Source organism: Leopardus geoffroyi, chromosome C1 (assembly GCF_018350155.1).
Source record: "Leopardus geoffroyi isolate Oge1 chromosome C1, O.geoffroyi_Oge1_pat1.0, whole genome shotgun sequence".
Classification (NCBI taxonomy): domain Eukaryota; kingdom Metazoa; phylum Chordata; class Mammalia; order Carnivora; family Felidae; genus Leopardus; species Leopardus geoffroyi.
The window spans coordinates 1,368,203-1,380,240 of NC_059328.1; the positions used below are offsets into that span (position 1 = coordinate 1,368,203).

General features: G+C 62.5%; 1 protein-coding gene across 1 annotated transcript in view; it reads right to left on the minus strand.

The window, feature by feature from the left end:
• MMEL1 (membrane metalloendopeptidase like 1) overlaps nucleotides 1-12,038 on the minus strand; it is a 32,061-nt gene that overhangs the window by 12,006 nt on the left and 8,017 nt on the right. Inside the window, exons 3-9 of the mRNA XM_045475374.1 lie at nucleotides 4,933-5,010; nucleotides 4,234-4,293; nucleotides 3,119-3,280; nucleotides 2,814-2,894; nucleotides 1,687-1,782; nucleotides 1,218-1,336; nucleotides 626-691 (exon numbers count right to left, since the gene is read on the minus strand). Of these exons, the coding sequence (XP_045331330.1) occupies nucleotides 626-691; nucleotides 1,218-1,336; nucleotides 1,687-1,782; nucleotides 2,814-2,894; nucleotides 3,119-3,280; nucleotides 4,234-4,293; nucleotides 4,933-5,010 (662 nt within the window). The remainder of the gene's footprint in view (nucleotides 1-625; nucleotides 692-1,217; nucleotides 1,337-1,686; nucleotides 1,783-2,813; nucleotides 2,895-3,118; nucleotides 3,281-4,233; nucleotides 4,294-4,932; nucleotides 5,011-12,038) is intronic.

Consider the following 12,038-nt stretch of genomic DNA (forward strand, 5'->3'; position numbering starts at 1 on the left):
CTGGCTGTCTCCGCTCCGCTAGCCCACCCGTGGCTCCTTCTGTCAGCCACACTCGTCTCTGCCCCTGGCTGGACCGTCCTTCATGGCCCGGCTCACAGCCCGCCTCCACCAGGAGGCCCACCATCCTGCTTCCTGGCCGAGGGCTATTTCACAATTGCACCTCCCACAGCCGGCTCCCAGCTCTTCCCTCTGGCCCAGCTCGCCAGTGTCTGCTCCTTGCCTCGCTCCTCCCTGGACCAGGAACCCAGTGGTTACGAGAGCCCCGCGCTCAGGTGGCCTGAGTTCAGATCTCGACGGGCCCTATGCGGTAGACCGGCAGTGTGGACCGCAGTCCTCACCGGTGAGATGGGGGGTGAAGGGTGTGGGCCTCGGGGCCTCCGGCTCAGCTGAGCCTGTCCCCATACGTGTGTGGCACGTGGTGTTTAGGGACGGTCCCTTCGACAGTGAGGACAAAGGCTGTGCTTAGCTTGTCCGCAGCTCTCAGCGCCCCGCAGGCGTTCACAAAGGCTAGCCGTGGGGGGCGGGGTCAAGGGGACCACGGGCAGGCCAGCCGCAGGGGGGCCCTAAAGCTGCCGGGGAGGGGGGGCAGCAAAGTGCCTGAGGGGCCCGGGCCGCCCGGACTCACCTTGTGGTTGTTGCCTTCGTCGAAATAGTATTCTCGGGACGGCATGCCCAAGGTGGGCTGGTCTATCTGGAGACACAGAGGGTGTGACCCTGGGCAACGAGCCGGGGTCCCCACAGCCTGGCTGGGGAGGACAGCAGCTCTCTTGACTCCCCCCGAACTGCGCCCAGCGGGAACGTGGGCTCCACCCGGAAGGGGGACGCGCCCCAGTGCTGCTCTGCGAGTGACGGCCGGAGGGCCCCGGGGGACGCGCTGCAGGGTCCGCTGACCAGGTGACCCAAGGGGTGCGGGCCATGTGCAGGGCCTCACGGCGCCCTCGCCCTCCCTGCGTGGCGCGGGCTCGCTGTGGCCGGCGGTGGCTTTCTGAGGTCAGTTTTCCTGCCCTGGAGCCCGAGGCCCGGACAGACGGCCCGCGGGCGGCTCCTCTGACTGGGACCCGGTCCCCCGGCAGCCGGCGCCCCGGGCGGGACGTGGACAAGGGCAGGGCCCTGGGAACGCCCCCGGTGCTCACCCGCCCCCTGCCACGGCCCCGCAGGCGCCCCCAGCCAGGCACCAGGGACCCGGCCTACCCCAGCCCCCCCGGCGCGGCTCGTACGTAGATGATGTGCCGGCTGGAGTTCTGGTCGTCGTTCCAGATGAACAGGTCGATGAGGACACGCCTGTTGAACTGCGCGTTCATCAGGGCCAGCTGCTGCTCCAGTTCCCACTTGGGGCCTGGGGGGTCAGCGCCTCACGCTGGAGACCGGCTGCGCTCCCGGGGGTCCCAGGCCAGGCCCTCGTCGGACAGTGGACCCCAGCCCCCTAAGCCCCAGAGCTCGTGGTGGCGAGCACACCTGTGGGCCCCGGCGCTGAGGACCCGCTGCGGGACCACAGGGCCAGGGATTGCCGGGCACCTGGTGCCCCCGTGCCCCGCCCCCACACCCCGGGTCTGGGAGGCGAGTGCCCCCAGGGGCCTGGAAGGGTCGCCCTCTGCAGGGTGCGAACTCGCCAGCCGGAGCCCGCGAGGGAGCCCCGGGCGGTGACACCTGTGTGCTGAGCGAGGCCGCTGCAGGCCCCGGCCTTACCTACGCTCTCGTTCCACTTGTCCATGGCCACCGGCCAGCCGCCCATCAGATCCAAGATGTTCAGCAGGGGCCGCGAATCTCGTTTTTCTATCACGCCTGCGAGGGAAGGAGGGTCACTCGCCTCCCCGACACCCAGCTTCACACAGGCCCGTGGGGACGCTGCACGCCCGGCACAAAGCCAGGCCCCCGTGCCACGGGGACGGGGACGGGGAAGGGCCCGGGAGGAGCAGAGACGGACGCAGGTGTGAGGGGGGCCCCGGGGGGTGACCGAAGCAGACGCGCCGGCAGGACACGGGGCGTGGGAGGGGGACAGGCGACCGGCTGGTGGGGGAGCCAGGCCGAGGGAGGCCCTGCGGCCCGGGGGTGCTGCACGGGTGGGGGGCGCCAGCACCGTGGCCGGCCGGACACTCTGGACTGGACCTGGGCAACTTGTGCAGGGCAGCGGAGGTCCGGCAGGGAGCTGGGGACCTGGGGTCCCACGTAAGGTGAAGGTGAGGGTCCGGTGGCAGGGCGCCAGGTCACTCGGTTTGGCGGAGACTCACAGGGAGGCAGGGGCATGGGGGAGCCTCAGGGTGGAAAGAGGGAAGGTTCCGGGCGAGCCCAGATGGGGGCCGGGGTTTCGGGAGGCACGAGCCAGAAGCTGGCGGCTTCCTCTGGCTGCTCCGGAGTCGGATGCGGGGACAAAACAATGAGCCCTCAGTACTAAGCGGGGGGGGGGGGGTGCTCCCCACAGAACAGCTGACACCCCAAGCTGGGCTTGCAGACCCCCAGGCAGGGACACGAGGGGACACGGGCCAGAGGGGCGCGGGGTGTGGGGGAGCCATTCCTAGGAGCCGGAGCACAGGGCAGTCCTGTAGCAGCATCCGGGTACACGTGTGGACACTCGTGGGCACACAGACACACGCGCGTGCGCCCCTCGGCATTGTCCTTCTGCCCGGACGGTGTGGCCCGGGCTGGGGTCAGGGTGTAAACAGGATCACGGGCAGCTGGCAGTAAGTCCCTGCCCCCGGGGGAGCCTGGGCCCGGCGGCCAGGTGGGGGCACAGCCCCCGTGGCCGTGAGTCCTGAGTGGCGTCCAGCTGCCACGCACTGCTGCGGGGACTGTGGGGTCCCGGACCCCCCACTCACTCTCGTTCATGCAGGAGCGGTACAGCATCTTGGCTTTCTGCACAGCCGGCCTGTCCTTGGCGGTGGAATCCTCCAGCACTCCTGTGGGCAGAGGAGGGGGCTGGACAGAGGCCTGAGGCGGCCGCCGGGAGAGCCAGGTCAAAGGTCCTGGTGGCACCCGTCCCTCTTTAGTGAGAGGAGGCCCCTCTGCCCCTGCGGGGCCTTTATTCCAGGGGTTTCTTCTCTGCGGGCCCCACGGCCACCCTTGAGTGGGGCAGACGTACGGCCTTGCCCAGCTCCATCCCCGAGGTCACGGCGGCTCTCACCTTTGAGGATGATCTCCAGCTCGTCTCGAAGGACGTCAAAGACGCTGTACCGGGAGTTGGTCTCGGGGATCACGTGATGCTGCAGCCAGCCTCCGCACGCGTACTGGTAGAAGTCGTCACACGGTTCCCCGGACGGGTCCATGTTCCGGAGGATCCTGGCGGCTGCTCGGCCGCAGGGGTGGGGAGGGAGAGGGGGGACCCAGTCGCGGGTGGCCGCGGACCGTTCGACATTCCACCATGGCTGTGTGCCCTCGGCAGCGTGAGTCACCCTCTTTGAGCCTCGGCGAGGTCGGAAGCAGGAATTCAAGTTCTAGGGCTACGACTTATTAGCCACATGACCTGGGATCCCGTGACCTCTGCCAGGACACCCGCGGTCCGGCGCTGGGGCAATGGCCAGGACTGCCCGGCTCCCAGGAGGCGGTCTGCTGCCCCTGGAGCCCCCTCACTCGTCAGAGTGTCTGCAGCGGGGGTGGGGAGGGGTGCTCTGGGCCGCCACAGGGAGTCTGTGTGCTGTTAGAGGAGACGGTGTCACCCCAGCACCAGAATGTGCCACGTCACCGGTCGGGGGTCCTCGGCCGCAGGCTCTCAGCTGGATTCCCCACTTGGAACCCCCAGCCCGGGACCCTCCCTCGCCCTCTGTCCCACTTGGCCGGGGCCTCGTGGGAAGCACCGACCGCGGACGCTCGTCCACGACCCCAGCGTGGGCAGGAAAATCTCAGGTCTGAGAGTTTTCCTGATGTTTCTTCAGACCGTTCTCACTGTTTTCAGTCTGCAAATGGCAGCATATGGTCCCCAATTTTTAGACAAATTCGTAGGAGGAAGCTTGTATGTTCACGTGACCTTTCTCTCTGTAACTGCAGGAAAGAGCCCCTGTCCCCGAACTACCTTCCTCCCCATCACAGGGGCCTTGTGGGCGCAGGGACCTCTTCCTGGGGGCACAGGGCTGGGAAGAGGGAGCAGACCCGCTTTCCTCACCCACTGCAGAGACCCCGCCTGCGGGCGGGGCCAGGGACTGCCCACCGGCCCCCATGCCGTGTCTGGAGGTGGCTCCCCTTGGCCTTGGGAGGCCCTGCGCCCCGGGGCAGGGCTCTGGGAGGTGTGGGGAAGGGGCTTACCTGCTATCACGCAGCCAGGGGTGGTGCAGATTTCATCCATCACCTGGGGCCGTTGGATGGCTGTGGGCAAGACGCGGCGTGAGCGAGTGGGGAGGCAGAGCGGGATGGGGCACAGGTGAGGTGCGTCTGCTGGGGCGGGCACGGCCAGGCCTCAAACCGCCCCCAGCCCCCGGGGGCAGTCCAACCTGGGGTCCTCCCCAGGTGGCCCGGGGCTGGGGCTTACGTGAGGGCGAGCCCCACGCCGGCTTGAACGCTTCGGTAACCCGGGAGACTCTTCCGCGGACGCACCCTCTGCCTCCACTGGCCCCCCAGGGCCCCCGGGTCCCCAGGACTGAGGCTGGTGGTTCTGCCTTCCTGCCTCTCTGCCAGCCGGCTCTCGCCCCTGTCAGGGTCACCTCCTCCAGGCCGGGTGCCCGTGCTGCTGGTCTCTGCACACTGCTGCCCCCCCCGACCCCCCTGCCGGGCCCCAGCTGGTTGTACAGGTGTGCACCTGCCTGGTCTGAGGGACGGCGCCCCAAGCCGGGGAGCAGGGAACACCCTGCATGGAGCAGGTGCTGTGTCCCTGCCGCCGCCCTGGCTTTCTGCGGGACTCTGGGGGCCCTGGGCGGGGCCCCGCGCCCCTGCTGCACCCCACCCACCGGGGGCCCCGTCTCCAGCCCACCTGCTTGGGCCATGTTTTGGAAGGGAAGGCAAAGCTACCTCGGGGTTTTCGTTTTACAAGGGTCTTCTCGTCCTCTGAGAAGCACAGCCAGCTAGGAAAGGACGGCGGCTGCTTCCCTGGGGAGAAACACAGCACTCAGCCCCCTGCCTCCCGGGGCTTGCTGGGGGCAGCCTTGCCATTTCCCTGCAGCGCTGGGGTCCAGGGCTCTCCGGGGGGTTGCCTGCCTCCCCACAGCCAGGCCGGGTCACCAGGGAGCCCAGCGGAACTTACCTCGGAGGGGAGGGGGAGGGCGAGGGTGCTCCCCTGGCTTGCCCACCCCCATTCTCCAGACCCACCCCCATCTGCCGGGGGTCCAGAGGGCTCCTGAGTCGGAAGTCCGCATTCCTTCCCCTCAGGGAAGTCTCCTTTGACCTTCCTCTTCGATCTCAAGGTCATGGGCCGCACCCACGCAAGGTGGGCAGCTCCTGGGGTCCCACCGAGGCAGGAACAATAGGTTTGTGTAGGGGGACGGGAGGCCACTTTCACTGTCTGACTCACTGGCCACCTTCCCTGCATCCGTCCGCTGCACAGGGCAGGGGCATCAGCTGGTCAGCATGGGGAGCTTCCGGGAGGGTGGGGACCCTGCCCGGAAGGGGGCGGGGGAGGGGCGAGGTGCAGGGAGAAGGCCTGCTGGGCCTGGCCCCCTACAGACCTGGCTTGTGGCCAAGTGTCCCCACTACGGAGGCGCACGGAGACCTGGCGGGAAGGAGGGACCTCACGCAGGTCAGAGGCCGCAGAGGGTGCAGAAAGCTCCCGGGGTGTTGGGTGCTCCCTGGGGCCCTGGCCATGGGAAGACTCGCTTATGAAGTGTGGGGTTGGGGGCGTTTCTCCCCCACCTGTGGCTGCTGCCCTTTGTGCCCACCGTTTATGCACCCATGAGTCCAACCTTTGCCGGCTGTGACAAGCCTGCCCCGGTGCCGGGCCCTGAGCGTTCAGATGCGAGTCCGGCACGGGCCCTGCCCGTGGGGACAGGACAGCGATGCTGATCAGAAGCAAAACTGCAGTGGCGAGAGGGCACGAAGGCATGGCTGCCCCAGGGGGTCTGTCAGGGTCGTTAACCCAGACCCTTGGGACAAGAGCCGGACCTCGGACCCCAAAGGGCCACGCCCTCAGTGACACTCAGTGACAGTGGACAAGGCCATCTGAGCTCCGGCCAAAGACATGACGAGGAGGAGAAGGGATTTTTGCTTCTGATGACGCAGAAAGTGGAAAGCGACTCTGGTTCCCTCCCCGGCCGGGAGAAGGGGTCGGGGGAGTCTATAAACACCCATCCGAGAGCTGCGGACAGGAAACCCGCAGAACCAAATTCCAGAGGGGCACGCGCCCTTCCTGGACAACAGGGACCTATGACCGCCTTGGGAGCCACGGCGCGAGGAAGGTGGTCTTGCACAAAGGGGGCTTCGGGCTGCAGGAGCCAGTAAGGCCACCAGCATTGGGGCTGGTGCGAGGGACGGGGTCCCACACCGCTCCCCCACGGGCCAGGTCCTTGTTCCGGGGCCTCCCCGAGGGCACGGGCGGGGCAGGAAAGCGGAGAGAAATCCCCGTGCGTGAAGATACAGGCCAACGTGGCCCATCATCGAGAGAAACCCAACAGAGTCCAAAGAAGTGGACCCGGGGACCAGCTGTCAGAGTTAGCGGACAGAGTCTTCAGCGATTAGGATCACGAGATTAAAGGATCTGGTACAAAAGACGGGAAACGTGTAGACAGATACGTGGTGCGCATGACCAGGTACACGGACACGGAAAGAACCGAAGCGAAGAATCTGTTTTGCGGGCTTCGCGACAAGCTGAGTCTGCACTGGAAGGAATCTGTGTCAACGGAAGTTATCCAGGCCAACGCACAGGGGAGAGACACAAAACACACAGAACAGAGCAGAGGAGAGCCCGCAGAACCCCCGGTGGGGCAGCCACCTCGAAAGCCGGCTTGGCAACTTCTTACGGAGCCAAACGCGGCCTTACAAGGCGACCCCGCAATTCCACTCCTGCGTGTTTCCCCAGGTGGTTGGAAAGCCCACGTCCACGCGGAAGCCGGACCGTGAATTTTATAGCAGGTGCGGTGGGTGTTTTTGGTTGTGGTTCTGCAACCATGGTGTCCTGCCACAGAGCCACGAAGGAATAAACCGTATTACAGCCACATGGTGGAATGATTATGAAGCAATGAAAAGAAATAAGCGAGGGGCGCCTGGGTGGCTCAGTCGGTGAAGCGTCCCACTTCGGCTCAGGTCACGATCTCGTGGTTCGTGGGTTCGAGCCCCGTGTCGGGCTCTGTGCCGACAGCTCGGAGCCCGGAGCCTGCTTCGGATTCTGCGTCTCCCTCTCTCTCTGCCCCTCCCTAGCTTGTGCTGTGTCTCTCTCTCTCTCTCTCAAAAATAAACAAACCAAAAAAGGCAAAAGGAGCTGACCGTCGGCGCGGCGGTGTAGTCGGTGAAATTGGTCCCCACGGGAATGCAGGTTGGCAGTTCCGAGACCACGATTGGGATTGAGTAAGCAGGGGAGGGCGGGAGTCCAGACTCCTCACCGCTGCAGGGGGAGGGCAGGTCGGCAAGGGCAGGGGGCTGGAAGGAAGCTCGTATTTAGCCCGACACAGACACAGAGGGTGCACACACGGGGCTGAGCACGCCCTCGGCTGAGAGCGGCCGGAAGTAATGACCCGCCAGCAATGCTCACATCTAGGAACCCGAGCATGGCTTCTGACACCGTCGCCCCGTGAAGGGAGCCAGGGGTCCTTGGAGAAACGCTGGGTTCTCTAACGGGGGCAGAAAACATACAAGATGGGCCTGGAACAACTCACAAGGCTAGAAAGGAAGGAAGTGCTCCCCTCCCCTCCAGAGTCCCAAAGCCACAGTGACGGGGGATTGTCAGAGGAGCACCAAAGCCACGACAGAGCCCCCAAGGTCAAAGCTGGGGCGATTTGAACACAATAAACTAGTTCTGGATCCTAGTCCAAAGTATAAAATCCACATCCACGAGTCCATGCCGACATAAATACATCACCGAGTAAATACATAAATGGGGGAAATAGAAAAACCCCCCATGTAGAAGAACTCCAAATAGTTTACGGAGGTGCTCTGCCCGGAGAGATGTGGATTCCAACTCCCCCCGCCCCTTGGGCGTGAGCTGTCCACGGTGGCTTCCTTTCCAAGGGGACAGGATGGAAAGCGAGGGGAAAGGTAACTTTATGGTGGAGAAAGCCGACGAACGTTATATGCTGGAGCCACGTGGTCACGGTCAACGACAGTGACGAGTCATTATAAGTACGTACCCTTCGTTTACGGGCCTTCCTCCCCAAAACACATCCAACCATGAGAAAAACATGTGACAAGTCCCGCCTGAGAGACGTTCTACGAAATATGGGGCCAGGACGCCTCAAAACTCTCCAGATCATAAAAGCAAGGGAAGTCTGAGAAACCATCACAGCCGAGAGTCGCCTACGGAGATTTGATGAGTAATGCTCCGTGGCATCCCGTAGGATCCTGGGACAGAACAGGACATGAGGGAGGAACAGAGGAAATCTGGAGAAAGTGTAGACCTACTTAACAGTCACTGGCAAATGGGGCGCCTGGGTGGCTCGGTCGGTTAAGCATCCGACTTCGGCTCACGTCATGATCTCGCGGCTCGTGAGTTCGAGCCCCGCATCTGTGCTGAGAGCACAGAGCCTGTTCCAGATTCTTCGTCCTCCTCCTGCCCCTCTCTCTGCCCCTCCCCCACTCTCTCGCCTTCACAAAATAAGCATTAAAAAAAATAATACAGGTTGGCCTTGATTTGAATGATTTATATTCCCTCTCTCTGTCTGTCACCACGTCCTGTCTCTCTCTCTCTCTCTCTCTGAAAAAAAAAAAGGCCCCAGAAATCTCAGAGGGTGGAAAACAACCTTCCTCCCTGGAGAATGAGCACGGGCTGCTCGTCAGGCAGGTGCGCGTACGAGCTTGACCGTGTGGCCAAGGAAACCTCAAGCTGAGACGTGCGTTTTAAGCAGGTGGCCTCCCCAGGTGCCTGATGGAAACAAACAACAAGCCTTCTCTGGAGGGAAACTTCTCGGCCCAAGAGACACAGGGTCCCCACAGGTAAAGCCAGCGCGAGCACGGATTCACTCCAACACGGCGAGAAGCTTCCACGGGTGTGACCACCACATGGCAGAACCGTGAACCCCAAGGATTTTGTATTCTGGGATTCTCCGATCCCAAATGTCTGGGGCATCACGGGCCCCCAATCTCGACTCCTCTCTGCCCCCATGCTGTTGCCGGAGGACGTTTTCTCCCTCTCGTCTGTGAGCTGGCCCCGTGGCTTGCTTGGGCCAACAGAATGTGGTGGAAAGGATGCCTACTCCGGTCCTGAGCCCAGGCCCTAGGGGGCCTGGGGGCTTCAAGCCGTCCTCCTCCACTCTGCCCAGGCCCGCCTGCTGGTCCTCGTAGGGGGTGCGAGGACCCCCTGGAGGGGGTGCTGAACAGAGTCCAGCCTGGGGGGGCCGACTTAGCCATGGCTGTGCGCCTCGTGTGCGCGTCCCAACAGACGAACGTTACTTTAACCCCCGAGCACCAGGGCAGTTTGTGAGGAAGCAATGACCCGGCGGATGTGGAAGCGAATCCGAGTATGTTTGGAGAAGTAAAAGAAAACACTAAAAACAAGGGCAAGAAACATTTAGAAGGAATCAGCGTGTGCAAGAATAAATTGTAAATTCTAGACACACGAAAGAACGTGGTTGCCAAGATCACATTTCTGGATTTTTTCCTCCGGGCTGCACGGTCTGCTAATTGAAACCTAAGTGACAACATGTCCCGAATTCCGGGGTTCCGTGGAATCTTTACTGCACTGAAGGTACAGGCATATTCAGATATATTTTTGGAGAGTCAACATTCTGCAAAATGCAGCCAACATTTTAATTCACACCCGAGGGAAGGCAGCGTCCTAAAGGGTATGTATTCCGAGCTATTGCAGGCTAATTGGGGGAGAATTTCTGCAGATCTAACACAGGTGAAGAGAGGGCTAGTGAGTTGGAATATAGCCCAAAAGAATTTACCCAGGAGGCAGGACAAAGTCAGAGACGGAACCTTCCCAGAGACACTTGGAGGATAGAGCGAGGAGGACTGAGGACACGCGTAATCAGAGTGTTAGAGCGGGAGAAGAGGGGTCGTGAGGGAGACACAGCGTTCAGAAAGATAGTGCACGACTTCCCACAACGAATACACGGTATTGATGCGGAGATCCGGGAATCACGACCTACGCAAAGCAGAATAAACAAAACAAATGTTCGCAGCCAGATGCCTCATGGTAAAAGTGAGAAGATACCAGAGACAAAGGAAACACAGCTCGGAGGGAAAGAACGTTCACCTGACAAAGAACCACAGTTAGACGGGCCCAGATTTCTGCACAGCGGCTGCAGAAGCCAGGAGACCGCGAGACTAAATCTTTAAGCCATCGAGGGAGAACGGGGTCCAGATTTGTCTCATCAAACTATCACTGAAGGATGGGCAAAGGTGGGGGGAGGGAGAGAGAGACTGAGAGAGAGAGAGAGAGAGAGAGAGAGAGAGAGTCACAAGCAGGCTCCAAGCTCAACATGGAGCCCAACGCAGGGCTCGATCCTATAACCCTGGGATCGTGACCTGAGCCGAAACCGGGAGTCAGATGTTTAACCGACTGAGCCACCCAGGCATCCCTACCGCGGAACAATTGTTACCGCGGCGCTCCCCACACTTGTCTGGTCACAAGAAGGGCCTCAAGTGTCCATCATAGTACAGAGGTTGAGGCCTATTGTGGACCGAACGTGGCTTCACCCCAGTTCACAGGCCAAGGTCCTGGCTCCCGGTGGGCCTGCCCGAGGAGGTGATAAAGGTTGAATGAAGTCATCAGGGTGGGGCCCAGCTCCTGAGAAGAGGCGGGTGAGGCTGCCACCCCCTGGTCCACAACCCACACCTTGAATAGGAGGCTCCGGAAGCACGTGCTTTGGAGAGAAGAAAGATGATTTCGAAAGGACATCCTGAGCTGGGAGATGGGAGGACAAAGAAAGCTCGTGGGGTGTGCGATGAGCCCAATGAGCCCGGCTGTATTCACTAACGCTGCCTCCGTGAGGGACCAGAGTGAGAGAGAACCGAGTCTTGCCCGCGACCACACGGAGCCGGCACGGGAGGGACTCGAACGGCTCTAAATCCTTGCGTGTCGGGAAGCAGAACGGAGGTGTCCGTCAACTGACCGCCTCACTAGCTAACCAGGCACGCGCACGTCTGAGGTACAAGGGGTCTGCTTCCTGCTTGGAACGTCAGCAGCCACGACAGTACCCTGCCCGTCCTAACGACAAGAGAAGTCTAGATCGTCTGCAGACGTCACAGCTTCTCAAGAGCCCCGTCTAGAGCCTGGGGTCAGAGAGCAACTCGGGAAACAGTTTCAGAGCGCGAGGAGCCCTCCAAGGAGGGACGACAGCGTCCGCCCTCTGACGGGACCCAGGAGTGAGACTGGTCATCACGCAAGTGGGTAAGAGGGACAGAGGGAGGCGCAATCTTCGCGCGTTCTTAGAGGCCACCCGCGCGTTGGCTCGCTGGTTTGGAACAGCCGGGAGGGAATGCTGCCTCACTCGCGTGTTCTAGCCGGGGGTCTTCGGCAGGTGCTGATGAGAGACACTGGGGGCAGCCATCAGACGGCCAGAGAGAGCCCCCTCAGGGGCCCAGGCCAGACGTCATCCGCTTCCGCTGAGGCACACGCACCAGGTTCCCCTGCTTGCCCGCGCCTTCCTCTCGTCGGGAGCAAGGGCCTGAGCCGCTGGGGAAAAGGCAGTAAAGCTCGCACCTCCAGGGGTCAGGCAAAAGCCCACCGGTCTGGAGGAGGGTCAGAACCAAAAATCCTCTGCCCGTGGGACAGGGACAGGAGCCCCCTGTGGCCCCAGGATCTTAGCATGACATCAAGCTGACGTCTGCTGCCTCTAGAGCAAGGGCGGGAAACTCAGGGGTGGAGCAAACTTTGGTGGACGAGGGGACCAGCACAGGATGCTCCGGTCCAGGGCCCAGGGCGGCTGAAGACCAGACGTGGCCGGTGCATCAGGGATCGCGTGCCCCCCGGCGTGAGCCGAGCACTGACCACCTACCCTTTGTGGAGGGACTGAGGCGCGGAGAGAGGC